Source organism: Eschrichtius robustus, chromosome 4 (genome assembly GCF_028021215.1).
Source record: "Eschrichtius robustus isolate mEscRob2 chromosome 4, mEscRob2.pri, whole genome shotgun sequence".
Taxonomy (NCBI): Eukaryota; Metazoa; Chordata; class Mammalia; order Artiodactyla; family Eschrichtiidae; genus Eschrichtius; species Eschrichtius robustus.
The window spans coordinates 10,784,848-10,808,516 of record NC_090827.1 but is presented as its reverse complement, the minus strand read 5'-3'; the positions used below and the strand labels follow the sequence as shown (position 1 = coordinate 10,808,516).

At 37.7% G+C, this 23,669-nt stretch overlaps 1 protein-coding gene across 5 annotated transcripts in view; it reads left to right on the top strand.

Annotated features, from left to right (window-relative positions):
- Positions 1–22,448, top strand: part of SNCA (synuclein alpha) — a 131,461-nt gene extending 109,013 nt beyond the window's left edge. For 4 of the 5 annotated variants that reach the window (XM_068542047.1, XM_068542044.1, XM_068542045.1 and 1 more), the window contains exons 5-6: positions 19,674–19,754; positions 21,945–22,448. In XM_068542047.1, the coding sequence (XP_068398148.1) occupies positions 19,674–19,754; positions 21,945–21,977 (114 nt within the window). In that variant the 3' untranslated portion in view covers positions 21,978–22,448. The remainder of the gene's footprint in view (positions 1–19,673; positions 19,755–21,944) is intronic. The other variant, XM_068542042.1, reaches the window with a different exon arrangement.
- Positions 22,449–23,669: the final 1,221 nt, after the last annotated feature.

The window sequence follows — 23,669 nt, the reverse complement described above, 5'->3', positions numbered from 1 at the left end:
TTACTTCTTCTTTTCTGATTTGGATTCCTTTTATTTCTTTTTATTCTCTGATTGCTGTGTCTATAACGTCCAAAACTATGTTGAATAATAGTGGTGAGAGTGGGCAACCTTCTGTTGTTCCTCATCTTAGTGGAACTGGTTTCAGTTTTTCACCATTGAGGATGATGTTGGCTGTGGGTTTGTCATATATGGCCTTTATTATGTTGAGGAAAGTTCCCTCTATGCCTACTTTCTGCAGGGTTTTTATCATAAATCGGTGTTGAATTTTTTCAAAAGCTTTCTCTGCATCTATTGAGATGATCATATGGTTTATCTCCTTCAATTTGTTAATATGGTGTATCACATTGATTGATTTGCATATATTGAAGAATCCTTGCATTCCTGGGATAAACCCCACTTGATCATGGTATATGATCCTTTTAATGTGCTGTTGGATTCTGTTTGCTAGTATTTTGTTGAGGATTTGTGCATCTAGTTCATCAGTGATATTGGCCTGTAGTTTTCTTTCTTTGTGACATCTTTGTCTGGTTTTGGTATCAGGGTGATGGTGGCCTCGTAGAATGAGTTTGGGAGTGTTCCTCCCTCTGCTATATTTTGGAAGAGTCTGAGAAGGATAGGTGTTAGCTCTTCTCTAAATGTTTGATAGAATTCTCCTGTGAAGCCATCTGGTCCTGGGCTTTTGTTTGTTGGAAGATTTTTAATCACAGTTCCAATTTCAGTGCTTGTGATTGGTCTGTTCATATTTTCTATTTCTTCCTAAGAAATTCTAAGAATTTGTCCATTTCTTCCAGGTTGTCCATTTTATTGGCATAGAGTTGTTTGTAGTAATCTCTCATGAACCATTGTATTTCTGCAGTGTCAGTTGTTACTTCTCCTTTTTCATTTCTAATTCTATTGATTTGAGTCTTCTCCCTTTTTTTCTTGATGAGTCTGGCTGATGCTTTATCAATTTTGTTTAACTTCTCAAAGAAGCAGCTCTTAGATTTATTGATCTTTGCTATCATTTCCTTCATTTCTTTTTCATTTATTTCTGATCAGATCATTATGATTTCTTTCCTTCTGCTAACTTTGGGGTTTTTTTGTTCTTTCTCTAATTGCTTTAGGTGTAAGGTTAGGTTGTTTATTTGAGACATTTCTTGTTTCTTGAGGTAGGATTGTATTGCTATAAACTTCTCTCTTAGAACTGCTTTTGCTGCATCCCATAGGTTTTGGGTCATCTTGTTTTCATTCTCATTTTTTTCTAGGTATTTTTTTATTTCCTCCTTGGTTTCTTCAGTGATCTCTTGGTTATTAAGTAGTGTGTTGTTTAGCCTCCATGTGTTATATTTCTTACAGATATTTTACTGTAATTGATATCTAGTGTCATAGTGTTGTGGTTGGAAAAGATACTTGATATGATTTCAATTTTCTTAAATTTACCAAGGCTTGATTTGTGACCCAAGATATGATCTATCCTGGAGAATGTTCCATGAGCACTTGAGAAGAAAGTGTATTCTGTTGTTTGTGGATGGAATGTCCTATAAATATCAATTAAGTCCATCTTGTTTAATGTATCATTTAAAGGTTCTGTTTCCTTATTTATTTTCATTTTGGATGATCTGTCCATTGGTGAAAGTGGGGTGTTAAAGTCCCCTACTATGATTGTGTTACTGTCGATTTCCCCATTTATGGCTGTTCGCATATGCCTTATGTATTGAGGTGTTCCTATGTTGGGTGCATAAATATTTACAACTGTTATATCTTCTTCTTGGGTCGATCCCTTGATCATTATGTAGTGTCCTTCTTTGTCTCTTGTAATAGTCTTTATTTTAAAGTCTATTTTGTGTGATATGAGAATTGCTACTCCAGCTTTCTTTTGATTTCCATTTGCATGGAATATCTTTTTCATTCCATCACTGTCCATCTGTATGTGTCCCTAGGTCTGAAGTGGGTCTCTTGTAGACAGCATATATACGGGTCTTGTTTTTGTATCCATTCAGCCAGTCTGTGTCTATTGGTTGGAGCATTTAATCCATTTACATTTAAGGTAATTATCGATATGTATGTTCCTATTCCCATTTTCTTAATTGTTCTGGGTTTGTTATTGTAGGTCTTTTCCTTCTCTTGTGTTTCCTGCCTAGAGAAGTTCCTTTAGCATTTGTTGTAAAGCTGGTTTGGTGGTGCTGAATTCTCTTAGCTTTTGCTAGTCTGTAAAGGTTTTAATTTCTCCATCAAATCTGAATGAGATCCTTGCTGGGTAGAGTAATCTTGGTTTTAGGTTTTTCTCCTTCATCACTTTAAATATGTCCTGCCACTCCCTGCTGGCTTGCAGAGTTTCTGCTGAAAGATCAGGTGTTAACCTTATGGGGATTCCCTTGTGTGTATTTGTTGTTTTTCCCTTGCTGCTTTTAATATTTTTTCTTTGTATTTAATTTTTGATAGTTTCATTAATATGTGTCTTGGTGTGTTTCTCCTTGGATTTATCCTGTATGGGACTCTCTGTGCTTCCTGGACTTGATTAACTGTTTCCTTTCCCATATTAGGGAAGTTTTCAACTATAATCTCTTCAAATATTTTCTCAGTCCCTTTCCTTTTCTCTTCTTCTTCTGGGACCCCTATAATTCGAATGTTGGTGCGTTTAATGTTATCCCAGAGGTCTCTGAGACTGTCCTCAATTCTTTTCATTCTTTTTTCTTTATTCTGCTCTGCGGTAGTTATTTCCACTATTTTATCTTCCAGGTCACTTATCTGTTCTTCTGCCTCAGTTATTCTGCTATTGATCCTTTCTAGAGAATTTTTAATTTCATTTATTGTGTTGTTCATCATTGTTTGTTTGCTCTTTAGTTCTTCTAGGTCCTTGTTAAACGTTTCTTGTATTTTCTCTATTCAATTTCCAAGATTTTGGATCATCTTTACTATCATTATGCTGAATTCTTTTTCAGGTAGACCGCCTATTTCTTCTTCATTTGTTAGGTCTGGTGGGTTTTTACCTTGCTCCTTCATCTGCTGTGTGTTTCTCTGTCTTCTCCTTTTGCTTAACTTACTGTGTTTGGGGTCTCCTGTTCGCAGGCTGCACGTTCATCGTTCCCCTTGTTTTTGGTGACTGTCTCCAGTGGCTAAGGTTGGCTCAGTGGGTTGTGTAGGCTTCCTGGTGGAGGGGACTGGTGCCCGTGTTCTGGTGGATGAGGCTGGATCTTGTCTTTCTGGTGGGCAGGTCCACGTCTGGTGGTGTATTTTGGGGTGTCTGTGGCCTTATTATGATTTTTGGCAGCCTCTCCGCTAATGGATGGGGTTGTGTTCCTGTCTTGCTAGTTGTTTGGCATAGGATGTCCAGCACTGTAGCTTGCCAGTCATTGAGTGAAGCTGGGTCTTGGCGTTGAGATGGAGATCCCTGGGAGATTTTCGCCATTTGGTATTACGTGGAGCTGGGAGGTCTCTTGTGGACCAGTGTCATGAAGTTGGCTCTCCCTCTTCAGAGGCACAGGCCTGATGCCTGGATGGAGCACCAAGAGCCTTTCATCCACACGGCTCAGAATAAAAGGTAGAAAAAATAGAAAGAAAAAAAGAAAGAGGATAAAATAAAATAAAGTAAGATAAAATAAAATGAAGTCATTAAAGTAAAAAATAATTATGAAGAAAAAAATTTTAAAAAGTAAAAAAAAAAAAAATAATACAGACGGATAGAACCCTAGGACAAATGGTAAAAGCAAGGCTATACAGACCAAGTCACACACAGAAGCATCCACATACACACTCACAAAAAGAGAAAAAGGGAAAAAAAATATATATCTTTGCTCCCAAAGTCCACCTCCTCAATTTGGGATATTTGTAGCCTATTCAGGTATTCCACTGATGCAGGGTACATCAAGTTGTTTGTGGAGCTTTAATCCGCTGCCTCTGAGGCTGCTGGGAGAGATTTCCCTTTCTCTTCTTTGTTCGCACAGCTCCCGGGGTTCAGCTTTGGATGTGGCCCCGCCTCTGCGTGTTGGTCGCCTGAGGGCGTCTGTTCTTCGCTCACACAGGACGGGGTTAAAGGAGCAGCTGCTTCGGGGGCTCTGGCTCACTCAGGCCGGGGGGAGGGAGCGGTACGGAGGAGGCGGGGCGAGCCTGCGGCGGCTGAGGCTGGCGTGACGTTGCAGCAGCCTGAGGTGCACCATGCGTTCTCCCAGGGAAGTTGTCCCTGGATCACGGGACCCTGGCGGTGGCGGGCTGCACAGGCTCCCGGGAGGGGCGGTGTGGAGAGTGACCTGTGCTCGCACACAGGCTTCTTGGTGGCGGCAGCAGCAGCCTTAGCGTCTCACTCCCGTCTCTGGGGTCCGTGCTGATAGCCACGGCTCGCGCCCGTCTCTGGAGCTCGTTTAGGCGGCGCTCTGAATCCCCTCTCCTCGCGCACCAGGAAACAAAGAGGAAGAAAAAGTCTCTTGTCTCTTCGGCAGCTGCAGACCTTTTCCCGGACTCCCTCCCGGCTAGCCGTGGCGCACTAGCCCCCTTCAGGCTGTGTTCATGCTGTCAACCCCAGTCCTCTCCCTGCGATCCGAGGGAAGCCAGAGCCTCAGCTCCCAGCCCCGCCCGCCCCGGCGGGGGAGCAGACGCCTCTCGGGCTGGTGAGTGCTGCTCGGCGCCGCTCCTCCGTGCGGGAATCTCTCCGCTTTGCCCTCCGCACCCCTGTGGCTGCGCTCTCCTCCGTGGCTCCGAAGCTCCCCCCTCCGCCACCCACAGTCTCTGCCTGCGAAGGGACTCCTAGTGTGTGGACACCTTTCCTCCTTCACAGCTCCCTCCCACTGGCGCAGGTCCCGTCCCTATTCTTCTGTCTCTGTTTTTTCTTTTTTCTTTTGCCCTACCCAGGTACGTGGGGAGTTTCTTGCCTTTTGGGAGGTCTGAGGTCTTCTGCCAGCGTTCAGTGGGTGTTCTGTAGGAGCTGTTCCACATGTAGCTGTATTTCTGATGTATTTGTGGAGAGGAAGGTGACCTCCGCGTCTTACTCTTCTGCCATCTTGAAGCTCCTCCTGTAGTTGGTTTTTAAAATGAAATAATGCATGTAAAACCCTTGGAACAGTACAAATACAGAGTACACACTAAATGAACCTTACCTATTATTGTTATTCCATGTAAGAGTAAGATCTAAAATCTAAGATCTAAGATCTTAATTATTCCATGTAAGAGTAAGATCTTAATCTAAGATCTAAGCTTAACAATACTTAACAATACTTCACTTGAATGATCTTCTGAGGATATACCCATCCCATTATCTTTCTTGATACTCTTCTAAGTAAATTCTGTGTTATCTCAGATTTGTTGAGACAAGCATAGAGGAAAGCTTTTCTAAGTAACCAAAAGAAACAGCCACACCTAATGTGAAAAGAACTTAACAATGGTTGAAATTATAGGGTAGAGTAACTGCAACATCTATTGAAATTGACTACTGTGGTCTGTGGGGCATTGTTCCCTCCGCATCCCATCTTAGATGCTAAACAAAGATATTCCAACTTGAAGGCTGAGATCCTCTTGAAGAGTTTTCCTTCCAGATCTTGAAAGCCCTTCACACTGGACTGGCATCTGTTCCCAGTAGCATGGAGACTCGTGGAACCTCAGGTTAGCACCTGTGCATGACTGTACTGTGTTCCTGCTCTGCCTTTCTTACAGCTTTTCCTAGTCTTTGCTGTCTTAGATGAAGAAGGCAGATCTTTACTCGTTCTTTAAGCTTCTTTTTCTGGGTTTCACATGCACCAATCTTGAAGCTCTTGCCTTCTCTCTCTGCTTCAGAGCCCTATGGGTCCTATACACCCTTTCGTGTATGAGCAGTTTGTTTTGCCTGAAGTATTTTCTCCCAGTCAGGTATTAAGACCAGTTTCCCACTTGTTTTTGAAAGCAGACACTGAAGCCTTGGTTCACTATGCTCTTCACAGGAATTTCCTCCTTCCCAGGAGCCTTTCAGCTTTCCCTAGGTTCCCTAAGATATGAAAGCAGACTCGCTATCTCTCTCTTTGTCAAAACCTGCACTCCCCATGATTCCTCCCCCAGTTGCTAGTTTTAGACTTGCCTCCAAATATCAATGCATTTGCAAAGATGAAAGAACTGTCTCCTTCTGGGCTCAACAGAAGAGTAGATCTTCCTCAGGCTGACCCACTTTCACTTTGATGATATCTTATTCAAGTACTAGCCAAGGGGCTGATCTTCAAGAATTCTATCCATGCAAACTTAAATAATAAGCAAATATAAATATATATTTAGACATATATAATAATGTTATTTTATTAATGGACGAGGAGGATTAATCTTTGGACATGAAAACTGAAAATACTTTATTCCCAGACTTCCTACTGTGTATTAGTATTTGCAACTAGGTCTATATCCAAGTAACATGAGAAAAGCTGGCAATTTTTGCTCTGCTGTGAAGTCTTATTAGGTGAGTCAGCTAATTATATGCCACTTTCATAAATATGGCAGTCACTGAGGTACTTGTTATGCTTACCAAGGGTGAAGATTTAAGATAGAATACTACTTCTTTGCTATATAATGAAAATTTCTTCTAAAAAATGATTTCACACTGATTCCTGATTTATAGACCAATTAATAGACTAGTTATTTTATAATTTATGGCTGAATGTATTTAAAACTAGATTCAAGGATACTGATAAAGAACATCCAAAAATAACGCTAAAATAGGTTTAATGTATTAGCTTTACTCTCTCCCCCATCCCAAACCTTTTATTAAAAACAGTCAAACTAGTTCTCATTTCATCTGTTCACTTTATCGTCCTCTCTCTCCCTCTTTCTTTCTGAAGGGATTGCCAAGACTAAAGAAAGAGTTAGAAGAGCAAAAGGCAAGAAAATGAGTAATTTCCTAACAGATTATCCAAAGTAGAGCATGAATAGCTTCTAAATACATATTTCTATATAAGACTGGTTTCTCTAAAAGTATCATTTAATTAAAATGGGATTGTGTTTTTAAATTATTTTTTAATTTATTATTTTCTTAATTGAAGCATAGTTAATTTACCATGTTGTGTTAATCTCTGCTGTACAGCAAAGTGACTCAGTTATACACATATATACATTCTTTTTTATATTCTTTGCCATTATGGTTTATCCCGGGATATTGAATATAATTCCCTGTGCTATACAATAGGACCTTGTTGTTTATCCATTCTATATGAAATACTTTGCATCTACTAACCCCAAACTCCCAGTCCATCCCTCCCCCACCCCGTGTTGGCACCTACAAGTCTGTTCTCTATGTCTGTGAGCCTGTTTCTGTTTTGTAGATAGGTTCATTTGTGCCATATTTTAGATTCCACATATAAGTGATATCATGTGGTATTTGTCTTTCTCTTTCTGACTTACTTCACTTAGTATGATAATCTCTAGTTGCATCCATGTTGCTGCAAATGGCATTATTTCATTCTTTTTTATGGCTGAGTAGTATTCCATTGTATATATGTACCACATCTTATTTATCCATTCATCTGTCGATGGACATTTCAGTTGGTTCCATGTCCTGGCTATTGTAAATAGTGCTGCTATGAACATAGATAGGGGTGCATGTATCTTTCTCAATTATAGTTTTGTCTGGATATATGCCCAGGAGTGGGATTGCTGGATCATATGGTCATTCTATTTTTAGTTTTCTGAGGAACCTCCATACTGTTTTCCATAGTGGCTGCACCAACTTACATTCGAGCAACAGTGTAGGAGGGTTCCCTTTTCTGTACATCCTCTCCAGCATTTATTATTTGTATACTTTTTGATGATGGCCATTCTGACCAGTGTGAGGCGATACCTCACTGTAGTTTTGATTTGCATTTCTCTAATAATTGGCTCTGTTGAGCATCTTTTCATGTGCCTATTGGCCATATGTATGTCTTCTTTGGAGAAATGTCTATTTAGGCCTTCTGCCCATTTTTCGATAGGGTTGTTTGGGGTTTTTTTTTGATATTGAGCTGCGTGAGCTGTTTGTATATTTTGGAGATTAATCCCTTCATTTGCAAATATTTTCTCCCATTCTGTGGTTTATCTTTTCATTTTGTTTATGCGGTGCAAAAGCTTTTAAGTTTAATTAGGTCCCATTTGTTTATTTTTGTTTTTATTTTCATTACTGTAGGAGGTGGATTCAAAAAGATATTGCTGTGATTTATGTCAAAGAGTGTTCTGCATATGTTTTCCTCTATGAGTTTTATAGTATCCGGTCTTATATTTAGGTCTTTAATCCATTTTGAGTTTATTTTTGTGTATGGTGTTAGAGAATGTTCTAATTTCATTCTTTTACATGTAGCTGTTCAGTTTTTCCAGCACCACTTATTGAAGAGACTGTCTTTTCTCCATTGTATATTCTTGCCTCCTTTGTTGTAGACTAATTGACCATAGGTGCATGGGTTTATTTCTGGGCTTTCTATCCTGTTCCATTGATCTATATGTCTGTTTTCATGGCAGCACCATATGGCAGTGATTTCCACCAATCTCTTCCAGCTCACTTGTTTGTTCTTCTGCCTTATTTATTCTGCTATTGATAACGTCTAGTGTATTTTTCATTTCATTTCAGTTATCATATTGTTCATCTCTGTTTGCTCTTTAAATCTTCTAGCTCTTTGTTAACACATTTTTTGACCGGAGATGTATTACAGCCACAGACATTAGTTTCTGTAAAAATCCCCCGGTCAATAATGTGTTAAACATTTCCTGTATTTTCTTGGTCTGTGACGCCATTCTTTTTCCAAGATCTTGGATCATCTTAACTATTATTACTACTCTGAATTCTTTTTCAGGTAGATTGCCTATCTCCACTTCACTTAGTTTTATCTTGTTCTTTCGTCTGGAGCATATTTCTCTACCATCTCATTTTGTCTAACTTCCTGTGTTTGTGGTCTCCATTCTGTAGGTTGCAGGATTGTAGTTCCTCTTGCTTCTGGTGCCTGCTCACTGGTGGGTGGAACTGGGTCTTGCCCCTCAGGTGGGCAGGGCTGGGTCAAGTGGTGTGTTAGAAGTGGCTGTGGCTCAGGATGACTTTAGGCAGCCTGTCTGCTGATGGGTGGGGCTGTGTTCCCACCCTATTAGTTGTTTGGCCTGAGGTGTCCCAGCACTGGAGCCTGCAGACTGTTGAGTGGGGCTGGGTCTCGGTGCCAAAATGGTGACCTCCAGGAGAGATCACGCCAATGATCATTCTCTGGGGCCTCCACCACCAGTGTCCCTGCCCCCACAGTGAGCCACAGTTGACCCCCATCTCCCCGGGAGAGCATCCAGGACTCGCAGGTAGGCCTGGCCCAGGCTCCTGTGGAGTCACTGCTTTGCCCTGGGTCCCAGTGCATGTGAAACCTTGTGTGCACCCTCCAAGAGTGGAGTCTGTTTCCACCAGTTCTGTGGAGCTCCTGCACTCAAGCCACGCTGGCCTTCAAAGCAAAATGCTCTGGGGGCTCCTCCTCCTGATTCCAGACCCTCAGAATGGGGAGCCTGACGTGGGGCTAAGAACTCTCACTCCAGTGGGAGAACCTCTGTGATATAATTATTTTCCAGTTTGTGGGTCGCCCAACTGGCAGGTATGAGATTGGATTATATCACGAAAGTGCTCCTCCTACCATCTTGTTGTGGCTTCTTCTTTGTCTTTCGATGTAGAATATCTTTTTCGGTAGTTTCCAGTCTTTTTTGTCAATGGTTGTTCAGCAGTTAGTTGTGATTTTGCTGTTTTTGTGAGAGGGGGTGAGCTCACGTCCTTCCACTCCACCATCTTGTCTCCTCCCCTCCCTGTCTAAATTGTTTTAGGCAGTTAAGGGCAGGGGCAGAAAGCTCCTCTGAGTCTGCTGGGCCTTAACTGCTTTCAGCTTAAAATAATCTACCTGCCAAAGTAGCACATTTTGGGGTGGCCCATTCTGCTCCTCTTCAGTCCCACCTTTAAAACTTCTCCAGGAAGTTTCACAGTCCAGAAGTTGAGCTGGTAGATTGCTCGTCTCACTGAACCAGTGTCTGAGTCCTGAGAATAGGTCAATTCAGTTAAAGAGTTGTCTCATTTCAGAAGGCAGTGATGCAAGTGGGCTGCCAAAGTTAGGCCTATATTGTGCAAGCAATTAGATAGTCAATAAAAAAGCATTTCTGTGGAAACAAAAGAAAAACAAAGGTTAATGTTTGGAGCAGACTATAAACCCAGTTTGAGTCCTAAGGGCAGCCAGTTAAGAAGATTTCTAGCTGTCAGGGCCAAAACATCTTTTGCAGTTTGAATATTTCTGATGCCATTGGGTGTTCAGGTAAACTTTCTGAGGGGCCCACACAGCAACAGGCATAAAGACTATCTATACATGAGCTGCTGTGATGATTTCTGGGAAGTTTATATCAAGTTGTTCACATTTAGTTTGCAGAGCTTCAGGAAGAGAGCAGTTTTTGTTCATAGTGATTCCAAGTCAAAAAGTGGGTAAAAGTTGGAAATGTTAGCTTGGAGAGTTTTAGCCAACTATTGAAGGAAACTAGAAGAATTCAAGATCCAGTCCAGTTAACAGGTAGAAAACAAAACCTCAAAGACAGTTAATAGCACTAGAATATGATATCCACAAAGGTATATTACTGAGACATGATTTTTCTCTCTACAGTTAGCTTCATTTCTACCAAAGATAACCATGGTAAGACTAATGTCTCTGCAAATTAAGTCTAGTTTCAACAAACTTGGCCTTATTATTTACATAAGTGCAACAAGAATAGTGGCTGACCATATAGGCTCTTTTAAATCTGCTTTGTTGGAACCTTTCATAAGGAATCTCAGATTTACCTTTTAAACGCCTCTGGAGGCTAGGCAGCCAAGCCAAGGACTTACCATCAGACTTTGCCTGCAATACCTATATATTTGGGGTAATTCTTCTCCTCTTGAGGTCCCCAAGATATCTTGAGGTTCCTGCACCTGCCAGGAAGTGACTTTCCTTACTCATCTGATAAGGCTGCCAGGAACCCTGTAAGGAGGTTACCAGGCTGGTTTTTCAAGGGGTTATTATTGGCTCCATAAAGTCAACCTTAGTTCCTTAAACCTGTCTGGTCATATCTGACTCTGTGCACATTCTCAAATATGACATTCCAGTCAAAGCCTTGGTGTATAACCAATGTTTCCAATTGTGTCATGTTATGAGGACAGATTCCTATTGAACTTATGCAAATAATTGTAATGCCATGAAAATAAGAATACTCACTAAGAGTCTCCAAATTCTGGAGGGATCAGATAGTGAGAAAAAGTAATTGTTGTATCTTTGTTCACAAAGGTATATATACCAAATTGCTAACAGCTTAAGAGAGAAAGAAAAAGGTTTCCTTAAATCTAGCAAAACAAAACCAAGGAACCAAGAATATTTCAAACAAAAAGTCATAAAAGTTGTTCTCATCCTCATCAGTCATTCACTCCCATGTAATTAATTCTTACTGATACTGATCTTTTGTTAGCAGTTTTATGAAGCCGTCAGTTTCTCCATTAGATTAATGCAAATTCTTACCCAGTTTAGTGGTATGATCAGAAAGTTATCAAAAACCTGTACTTGTTAGATTCCTTTCCAGGAGTTTCTTGAAGGTGAAGCACTTTTGCAAGAAACCTTTTCCAAAGCATCAGCGTAAAAGAGTAACTGTCTGTTAATGACAAAAGAAAAGTCACAGTTAAAGATTTGATGAGAGTTCATTATAATGCAGTTGATAAGGAAATTTGATTATTTTTGTGACATACAACATTTTTAAGTAATAACTGGAATTGTGACTGAAAATAATACATATCATTTTTAGGAATTTTATACAATTTCTGGAATACATATTAATAACATACACCCATAGAAATACAACATAAAGAAGGTTTAGTATTACTTCTTGCCTGACAATACTTACCATGTAATTTAACATCAAATAAACTTAACTAGTTTAACATCTCTCTCTCCTTTTTTTTTAAATATAAGGTGAGAGAACCAATCTTTTGGGATGTTCCAGGGACCCTCTTGAAAATCCCAATTATTTCAAAGACAAAAAGATTTCATTTAGAATTTGATTTGGGGGATTCACATAGGATCATAGGTCATTGTGGTACAATATTTAGTCATCCATTTAACCAAAGTGACAACAAAATACTTTGCAGGCAGATATAGAAAGTTATATAATTGTTAAAAAAAAAATGAGTTCTTTTAATAGAGAAGACTCAGTTTTCTTAAGTAATCAAAGACTTGATAAAGAGAACATGAAACACAATAAATTATTTTGATAAAATACAGAATCTTTAACCTTTCACAATCTTATGAAGAGCAGACTAGTCTAAGAAAATCTTGTTCTTTTAGCAGATGAAAGAAAATTAAGTTTTAGTTTTATACAAATATAAGTATACTATTGTTATTAAAGCTTATTATTTAAATATTTATAATAAATTCATTCAATTTTAGCCAGTTTGACTACACAAGGCAAAATTCTCTTTTCCTCTCCTTCCCTCCCTCCCTTTCTCCCCAACTTTGTATATCCACTTAGTTTGTCTTTTATTTTCTGCTTTCTCATTCTGAAATAATTAGTTACTTTATTTTAGGACAAAATTAGTCTTTTTCTCTTAACAAAAACATATCTCCATACCTCATGCCTTTTCTTAGCCAAAAACACATCTTATTCCCTTGCATACAGAGTTTTTTTCTTTTATTTCTAGTAGTTTCAATTACGTATATTAATTAGAATTCTTAACTCTTGGAAACTTTAATATCTAGTGAAAACTAAGTAAGCAATTGTGAACTGTCATACTATCATTCCATAGACTGGCAAATTTAGGAGTACATTTCATAATTTCTAGAAGTATATTCTTTCTCATAGTACAGTTTTTTTTTTTAATGTGACACAAGACATTTTACTGACAGATCCAAATATCTTTAGTTTCTCTGTAATAAGAAGCCAAAAGTGGATAAACCTATGTTCTGTATTTTATCTTATTTGGAAATGACCTCAATGAATTTCCATCATTTAACTTGACATAGCAAAACTCTAAATTACCAAAGAGATTTAGAAAACTATTTAAGTAGACATATCATAAACCATAATTATTTTTGAAAAGTTCACTTAAAATTTTTATCTCCCCTAAAATTATTTAATTCACTTGTTCTTAACCATCATATTTAGATTACTCATAAAATTTCATGAGACATTAAAGCAACTAGCCATCATCTTAGGTTATTCTTCTTTCTGACAAATTCTGTAACAGAGACAACATGAGCTTATTTGACTTTTAGTAAACCTAGGTAGAATATTATATTTAATGCTGAAAACTCTAAAGACGTGCCTATTTTAATTAAACCAACAAACTTAAACTAGCTTTTATTTACCTAAGATTGTCCCAGACCACATGAACTTGAAAAGCATTTGGGTTAGTGTCTATTATATTTCAGATTGTTTGTTTAAAAATATTTAAATTGATAAGTGCATGTTTTTCTTTAAGCCAGTTAAACAAAGTCAGTTAATTTTTTTTTTTTTTTTTTTTTTTGGCAAACTAATTTTGGCAATACCATCCAGAGGTAGAAATATATCACATATACATAACATACATCCATAGACACATATAAACACACAGATACAAACAGGGACCCTAAATTTTAGCCAAGAATCAGGTACAACAGTTCAAAACTCATTAGTTCGTAAATAACAGTTAAATCCAAAGTGTGTTTCTGGAAGATGGAACAAGTGAAGGTTACCACTCAAATGGCTAGTAAAATGCTTTAATTTTTGTGGCAAGGACTTTTATTTGTCCGAAATAAGTAATCTTATGGAAGCTGTGGATTAAATTTTCAGCAAGGGAAATTTTATAGCAGTTTGTGTTTTATTTTAAAAAGCCTCTCCCCCCAGCCCCCCCTTTTGTTTACTTCAGTCTCAGAGGATTATGGGCTGTGTATTAGTTATCTCCTTGGGGTGTTTACATTTCAAAGACATGGAAGATTTACATCTTCAAGGGACAAAGAAAGAATGTGAGTTGTCTCCAAGGAGTTTTGGAATATGTTTCTCTATAATTATCAGAAGTCTAGGGTAATTACTATTTTCCTTCTTTATAGAACACTTCTGTTCCAATGTCCTGATTTTTTACAATATGTGCAAGCATTTTGAGATGAATAGGGGAGGCTTGGGGGTTGGTAAAGATAGGTGTGTTTTGAATTGTTTCTAGAGCTGCATTTCTGGTTTTGCAAAGGTTTGCAAGATAAGGACAGTTGATTTTAATTCCTCAAAGATTGGGTTGCAGCCTGAATAATATCAAGGGGCTGGGCCACCCATCCAACTACATTATCTTTAATTTGCTTCCTTATATCAGAGAGATTTCCAGAGAAGATGGAAATCAAAAGATTTCTATGTTCTGGAGCTTCAGGGTTTAATGCAGTATGCCTTTTAAAAGTCTGGATAAAGTCTTTAACAAAGGCCTTCAAATGTTTTCCTTTTCCTGAATGTACAATTCAGTCTTGGACCAGTTCACTTCAGGAGGAAAAAACCTCTACTGTTGCTTCTATTAGCCCCTGAATATTGGCCTCAAGCTGATCCATTTCCTGATCATTTATAGGAGGGCCTGGGTCATCTGTTTCTTCTGTGAGAGTTCCCCGCCACCGCCAGGAGCTGTCTGTTTTGTCTGTTAACTACAACATAATTTTATTATATATAAACCAAAATAATTTTTATGGAGGGGGAAAAACACACCTTGGCAGCTGTAAGTGGGATTGTGAATGTACATTAATCTTTTTAACTCCTCCCTAAATTTGGTAGGAACTGAAAGTAGAGGTAAAAGGGTTTTGTAATTTAATAGAACTACCGCCATCCATAGACATGAATTCTTGCGTTGGGGGTCCAGAAAACATTTGCAAGGGACATTGCATAGGAAAGCCTGAAGCTGGCAGAACCTGATTACAGGGCCTTGTAATCAGAAAAGTAGATGGAAAAGTAGAAGGAGTTGTAAGGGGCAGTGAAGCCAGCCCTACCACCCATCCCAAGTGATTCTGCTAAATTCACCTCCTGGCTTTCATGAGTTACACAAGTAATCTTTACACCCTGGGCCTGGTGATCTGGACAGAGTGCTTTCTGCAGATCTTAACAGGAAAGGGAAGTTAAAACAGGCAGATGGGGCTGAACAAGACAAAAAGAATACTTCATCTCTGTTGTTGTTGTTGTCTTTACTATAGGGGAACCACAGCAAAGCTTGTCTAAAGAGATGCCAGTCTGGTGAGAATCATGAACTCACCAGTCTGTAAGGCTAGCTCAAACAACAAGCTTATAGGACCTATGCCTGTATTCAACCCTATGATTTTCCTCCTTATGACAAACAACACAAAAGACAAAAGAAAACAGTGACCTAGGAGGAAAGGAATCAATAGAAAACCAGAATACTCACAACAAATCTTTACCAGAGTCACTATACCAAAGGAACTGACTCACACAAATGATGTCTCCTGCTAATCTAAATCTAGAAGAAGGAAAAGGATTCTCCCCGCTCTTGCTTCCACCACATCCCGCAGGCAGAGATCCAGGAGACTGATGTGGTTAAGATTCTTACCTTCTACCAGAGCTTCCGGGATCTCTCAGCTGCAGCAACCCCAGAACAAGCAATGTCCAGCCAAAGGAGAGCCCCAAATTCGGCACCAAACTATTGGGGAGGAAAAATTTTCCCTTCATTCCTTATAGGTTCTTTGGTTGGTCTCGTAACTAAATTGACATAAGACAGGTTAACAGGAGAAAAACAAATTTAATTTCATATGTATGAGAGCCCCACAAAGATATGGAACTCAAAGGCAGTCGGGCAATTGAGGTTTATATACTACCCTGAGCTAAAGAATGCGATAGGGGCCAGAGCTTCAAAGGGGAGGAGGACGATTACAGGAAGATGAGAAGAGCAGATCTTTGGTAATCAGATGTTTTCCCTGCCACGTAGATGATGCTTTCAGATAAACAAAAAGTTCTCTCTGGTGAAAGCTCTCTTTCTGGTACAGGCCTCTAATCTGCGTTCTTTTAGGCAGTTATGGAGGATGTAAAAAGCTCTTCCTGAGTCTGCTGGGCCTCAATTGCCTTCAGTTCACATTAATCTACCTGCCACATTTTAGGGTGCATACTATGCTCCCCTTCAAATGCAACCGGTCACCACCACATAGACTCCTGTTTCTTCTACAGCCTATTCACTTCTCCCAACCCAAACCTGGATAATTTCAAAGCAATACCTAGATATCTTATTTGATCTAAAAACATTTGATTATTTTTTTTAATTTATGGACTTTAAGTAAAACCCAAATATAATATCACATTTTAAAAGTAAACAGTAACTCTTTAATTAAATATCCAGTCAGTGTTTAAGTTCCCCCATCTCATATTTGTTTCTCTTTTCTCAAAACAGGATTCCAAATAAGAGTGAAATAAGGTTCTTAAGTTGTAATTTTCTAATGCTCTCTGAAGTCCACTTTAATCTATATGTTTCCCCAAACTTTTGTTTTTCTTGCAGTTTACTTGTTAAAGTAGTTATTTGCCCTGTATCATTTCCCACAGTCCAAAATTTGCTGATTGCATCCAATGATGTGCTAAGGTACAGTTTGTATAGGAAAGGCAAGATACATGTTTGATGGTTTTCCTGTGATTACATTTTTCCTGGTCAGTTCTGGTTCTGATTTCTTGTTTCCATTATATAATCCATCTCCTACCTATGCTGTGCTTTCCTCATACTGCAGCGTCCTATTCTGACCACTGGGTAGCACTTTAGTGAATATTTAGGGCCGACAGGCTATGTGTGAAGGATATGGTAGGATGGTGAAATTATATTGCAGCACAAGACTGGATAGAAAAATAGGAAATTGAATATCATACACCCCTGTTCTTAAAGGATTTTGAGTAATTATCTTTTATTCTGCAACTTCATCCCCACTATTTCCTTAATCCTCACTGGTTTCTCTAGCCATGCCCTTGGGGTGGTTTCTTTCTACACACTAGAGAATTCATCAGTGTTTTGATAAACAAAGGCAATTCTCACTTGTGCTTTAACTAATGCTTTTTGTTTGTTTTTTCCTTCTGGGTAAACTTTGATAGTATGAAAGGTATAATGGCCCAACAGAGCATACAGTGCTTCTGAATAAACTTCTTTGATGGGTTTCAGCAATCAAATTATAAGATAATTTTGTTTAGTAGGAATAGACTCTCAACTGGGTCTTAAAGGAATAGGCAAGGCATAGTCAGGGACGTGAGAGAATGTCCTATTTCTCAGTTTCTGAAATCTATAGATAGTTAAAGAAAACATTTTGAATGCCAAAATTCTTCCGGGGAAGAAGCTCAGGATAGTGGTTAAGGGCAGAGTCTGGAGTCACCTCTGCTAGTTTGAGCAAATTACTAAACCTCTAAAGCCAAATTTCCTTGGCAAGATGTGGCTAAGGATAGCCTGCCTCATGGGAGGTCTATGAGCTGTTTCCACTTCATATAATACAGTTTAAACCTTAATGATAGTTTATTAATATTAATGTATTTTTATCTTAATGAAATCAATAATCTCATTGACCAGAGAACAACACAAAGTCTAGCAAACTTGTGAAAGCAACACATATTCATTCCTTTAGTGAGTAAAGATACCTGAAAGTATAGGCGTCTTCTTGTGACATGTTGATACTTATTGACCATCCTGGTATTTATATTTCACTTGTTTCCTCTTTTTCCCATTTATTTATGTGTCTTTACTTTTGTAGCTGACTTTCTGTCTCATCACTTATTTGACTTCTTTTTAAATATTATATTAGCATTTCCTCTGTGGCTTCTCAAATCCTTACCCACAAGTGATACATATTTTACTTTATAAACTGTAGATATTTGGAGTATGGTTTTAAAGATTAGGTAAATACATGCTCAGAAATACATATACTTTTAAAAATAGCAGTTATTATGTACTTGCAACCTAAGTAAGTCATTGTTTAAAATTAATAGGGATGGATTTCACTTGATCCCAATACATGATCAATCTAGCCAAAGAATTCACCAGCAACATTGACCATTACTTGGATGACCTTTGAAGAATGCAACAGACACACCCAAATACACAAACACACACATATCCAATAACATTCACCAGTCTTAGTTGTATAATTAGCACCTCATTTGTGATAGAAAGCAAGTCAGTTCTGCATATTTACTTGTCCAGTCTATATCAAAATCTTTTAACAAATTAGGTTAGAAAAATAAATCCCTAAAAGCTTAAAATGCAGAGAAACAGGAAATTTACCTTATTTTCCTCATACTTGACTATCACTAAAAGTTATCTAAATACTAATGAGAGGACTAATGATGTCATTGGCTCCTCCCAATTTAAAAAAGGTATTGCTGCCCCATTTTATCACTAAGGCTATTTGATGCTTAGAGAAAGCTTAAGAAACTTGTTCAACATCACAAAAGATCTAGAATCTGTAGAAGCTAGGCTCTGAACTCAAGTCTTGTGATATTACAGCCCTAGTGTCTAACCACTAATCAGCAGAACCTATGTTCTTGACTTGAACCAAGAGGTGAAACACTGAAAACAGTAACTTTACTCCATGTTTAGAAGTAAGGTATTTTGGGGATGGTTTATATCTTATTTAATTTATAAATAACTTGGGCTTTTAAAATTTATAAAACAGGAGTTAGGCAGAGGTGGATGATCTATAAGCTTCTCTGCCCAGCTAATGTAAGAATGAGCTTTAGTTTGACGTTTTCTCACCGTCATCCATTTCCTTATCCCTTTCCCTACCTGTAAGTAAGTATTTTCAAGATGAAGGCATGGGGAGATGTTATTTACATCAGGCATAGTTTTTAACCAGAAGCCACATTGACTGAGGGACTATTTGATATCTTTGAGCAGGTTCATATAGGCTCATATTGCCTCCCTGCTCTTTTAATTTTCAGTCACTTCTTTTTACAGTTCCTTTTCTGGAATAAATGCAAAGCAACAAAAGGTATTTAATGAAGAACACTAATAAAACCATGACCACAAGAGGTTGAATTTGTGGTATCCTAAGGAGAGAGAATTGGAAAACTGACCAAATAGTTGATTTTTCTTCTGCCAAATATGTATGGTTTCAGTCTTGAAATTTGTTTTTTAAATTTGTTTCTTTGCCGTTATTAGAAATAAAGTATAAAATATGTATGCTTTTACATTATAAATGGTTATATAAGTTAAAAACTTACAAAAAGGTAAAAACATGCATAGCTACTGAACAAAAAGTACTTGTGCCTTCCTCCAATCTGTTTCACCTTTGTATCTGAATTCTACCTAGGCTGTATCCATAATATATACAACATTTATATACTGCTAAACATTGTATCATAAAGAAGTTCTTATTTTTTATATAATAATTTTTATGTCATAGTAATAGATGTTTTCATAATAATCTATTGAATTGTTGAATGATAATCTTCCTAATTCTTCATCATCCATTGAGTATTTAGGTTAACAATTTTTACTTCTGTCATTGATCCTGTGAGAAACACCTTTGTTCTCTAGCTTTGGACTGTTTCCCGAATGGTGCATTACTTGGCCAAAAAATTGTACATTTTTAGCGTTAATAACACCTGTTGCCTCGATGTTTTACCAAAGGCACTGTATAGAGTGCTAGCAGTGATACTAAGGAGTGCCATTTTTATTACATCCCTTCCAGTACTGTATATAAGATTTTTTTCAAAATATGATTGTGATTTTTAAAAGTGAATAATGGTACCTCCTCAAAGTCTTTGAATGCTTTTCATTTAAATTCCAGAGTGAAGGAGCCTCCCAGGAAGGAATTCTGGAAGATACACCTGTAGATCCTGACAATGAGGCTTATGAGATGCCTTCAGAGGTAAGAGTTTATACACATGCAACTCCGAAAATAAAGTTTAAGAGTTCGAGTTGGGTCCCATAATCAGTACCCCAAATCTGTCACTGTCAGACTTCCCTTATGTTTGTCCTTAAAGAGAATGACTTACTCTCTAGATGCACAAGTTAGCCAAATCCAGGACATGTATTGTGTGGACAGCTTTCAAGCTATGAATGGTTTTTACGTTTGTAAAGAGTTAAAAAAAAAAAAAAAAAAAAAGGCAACAGCACGGATAGAGACGGTATGTGGCCCACACAGCCTAAAATACTTACAGCCTGGCCTTTTACAGAAAGAGATTGCTGGCCCCTACATTGAAGAATTATTTTACTAGAAACTTTACCTTCTAAAACAAATGCCAAAATGGAAAGTTAGAGAAATCAACTAAATGCCAAAAGTAGGAATTATTATTTGCCATACATTTCTAGTGAGATGTTTGCATAGTAAAATAAAAGTTACTCAAAAAAATTAGAGAGTAGAAATATGATAAATGCATAGTTTGCAATAATGGATACATTTCAGTCTAGCATTTTAAACAGCATAATTTAATTTGAAAGCAAGTTTCTTTAATAGAAAAGGTATCACAAGAGAAATTAGAAAATACTTTTAGATGAATGAAACTGACTCAGGAAGAAATAGAAAATCTGAATAGATTTCTAATTAAAAAAGAATGAATTATTAAAAAACCCAGCCAGGGAGAGAATTCCAGGACCAGATGGCTTCACTGGTGAATTTTCCCAAACATTTAAAGAAGAAGAAATACCACTAATTACAAATAATGCCAATTAATTTATCATCCAAAAAATAGAAGAGGGAGCACTCCCTAACCAATTCTATGAGAACAATATTACCCTGATATCAAAACCAGACATCGCCATTAAAAATTGAGTTAAAGTGTGTTGTAGTTAGGTTATTCTTCTTCTTCATGGCATTATTAAAAGGCATATTGATAATCATTCCATTTGCAGAAATTGAGCTTAAATTATTTGCCTAATTAATTTTACCAATATTTGGGGGTCTTTTTATACATGGCACAATGCTAATAAACACTATAGAAATACAGGAAGAATAATTGCTAGTACCAGGATGCAAGGAGTTTACACTCTAGTAGGTTTGAAAAACAAATACAAGTGTATCCCTTCATTTATTCATCATGATACCCTTAACAAACATTATTGACTGCCTTTTATGCACCAGGCATCACAGGGGCAAAAATATACACGATGCACAAAAAAGGTTAACATTTTACAAGATTTCTTTAGGTCAATCAGGAGAAGTTTTATAGCAGAGGTGGTAGTGATCTGCGTGGGAAGGGGTGGGAGATATGATAGGCCAAAATGAAGGGAGGACATTCTAACACAAGGAAAACTCCAAGGCATGCATGTCTGAGAGTGCATGGGGATATGTCTGAGGCACAGTGAGTAATTTAATGTGGTTCAAGCTTTGAGAATAGTGACAGATGAAGGCTGCAGAGATGGGTCAAAGACAAATTGTAAAGTAAAGTACTGGAAAAACCTGGCCATTTAAGTTTGTACTTCATTCAGAAAGCAGCTTGAGTTATTGAAAATATGTTTTTAAGCAGGATTCTGATATTATTAGAGTTGTTTTTTAGGAGGACTAATCTGGCCACTTTGGTTAAGACCATCAATATTTTTATTGTATATGTTATCCAAGTATTATAGAGGGAGAGGAGGAGCTTTGAAATAGTAATAATTGAAGCCACAGATGAAGATGATATTCCCAACTGGGAAAGTAAAAGGAGAGAAAATGTGACTTGCCCTTAAATGTTGTAGAACCAAATCAATCAGGTGATTTCTTAGAAAGAAACTAACAAACACTTTAGTTGAAGAAAATGAGAGCCAGATAAGATAGACCGGCTACTGTGTCCTACAGGACTAGGTCATATGATTATTAAATGGCGCATGTGGAAGTAGAATTCAGACACCCTAACGCTGACCACAAGAATAATAATTCACTTTTATATTTGACAGGAAGACAAAACTATTAAAAAGAAAGAAAATTATACTGGATATAGCAGAATAGTTCCAGAACTGTTAAGACTATAACCTTTATTCAAAGTGGCAAGCCATGTCCCATCTCATTTGCCCTAAAGCTCTGATTACTGGTCACTTACACTAAAACTTCGTGTTGTCTTTCCGATTTTCCTGTTATTAGGAAGGGTATCAGGACTACGAACCTGAAGCCTAAGAAGTATCTTTGCTCCCAGTTTCCTGAGATATGCTGACAGATGTTTCACCCTGTACAAGTGCTCAGTTCCAACGTGCCCCGTCATGACATTTTCTCAAAGTTTTCAGTGTGTTTCGAAGTCTTCCATCAGCAGTGATTGGAGTATCTGTACCTGCCCCAACTCCTCAGCATTTCGGTGCTTCCCTCTCACCTAATATATGATAGCAGGGTCTCTGTGTGCTGTGGATATTGTGGCTTCAAATCTAAAATGTTAAATTAAATTAAAAACACCTAAGTGACTACCACTTATTTCTAAATCTTCACTAATTTTTTGTTGCTGATGTTGAAAAATTGTGAGTGATTTACTAGCATGTATTATAAGATTTTAAGGTGTCTTTTAATGATTCTAAATATATTGATGTATTGTGAAATTTAATACATACAATACTTAAATACGTGAGCATGAAACTATGCACCTATAAATATTAACTATAAAATGTTAGTTTTGTGATGTGTTTTCTTATCTTGTGTTTGTATATAAATGGTGAAAATTAAAATAAAATGTTCTCATTACAAAAATCTTATTTTTATCCCATCTCACTTTAATAATAAAACCATGCTTATAAACAACATGCAATGAGAACTGACACAATTAACTTAAATATAAAGTTGTTAATGGCCATTTGAAGGAGGATAGATTTTAGAGGAGTTTAAAAAGACGAGATGATGAAACATTAACCCTTTACTGTGGGAATTCCCTGAAGCAGCACCGCCCAAAATATGTTCTGATGTGCACTGGTACCTTAAGAGGCCTTACTAAAAAAGTGGGTTCCCCTCCTACACTGTTGGTGGAAATGTAAGTAAGTTGGTGCAGCCACTATGGGAAACAGTATGGAGGTTCCTCAGAAAACTGAAAATAGAACTACCATATGATCCTGCAATCCCACTCCTGGGCATATATCCAGACAAAGCTATAATTCAAAAAGATATATATGCACCCCTGTGTTCATAGCAACTGTTCGCAATAGCCAAGACTTGGAAGCAACCTAAATGTCCATCGACAGATGAATGGATAAAGAAGATGTGGTACATATATACTGGGCTGGCCAAAATGTTTGTGTGGGTTTTTCACAAATGAACTTTTTGGCCAACCCAATACACAGCCATAAAGCAGAGTGAAATAATGCCATTTGCAGGAACAAGGATGGACCTAGAGATTATCATACTAACTGAAGTAAGTCAGAAAGAGACATATGATATCATTTTGTGGAATCTAAAATATGACACAAATGAAACTATCTACGAAACAGAAACGGACTCACAGACATAGAGATCAGACCTGTGGTTGCCAAGGGGGAGGAGGAGTGGGGAGGGATAGAGTGGGAATTTGGGATTAGCAGATGCAAACTATTATATACGGAATGGATAAACAACAAGGTCCTACTGTATAGCACAGGGAGCTATCTATATTCAATATCCTGTGATTGATAAACCATAGTGGAAAAGAATATGAAAAAGAATGTATATATATGTATAACTGAATCACTTTTCTGTACAGCAGAAATTACCAACACTGTAAATCAAAATCAACTATACTTCAATAAATCAATAAATAAAAAAGTGGGTTCCATAGAATACAGAAGTGTAAGAAATGATATTGACTACATCCTCTTTAGGTATTCATAAGGCACATTAACATTAGCACATTAAAGG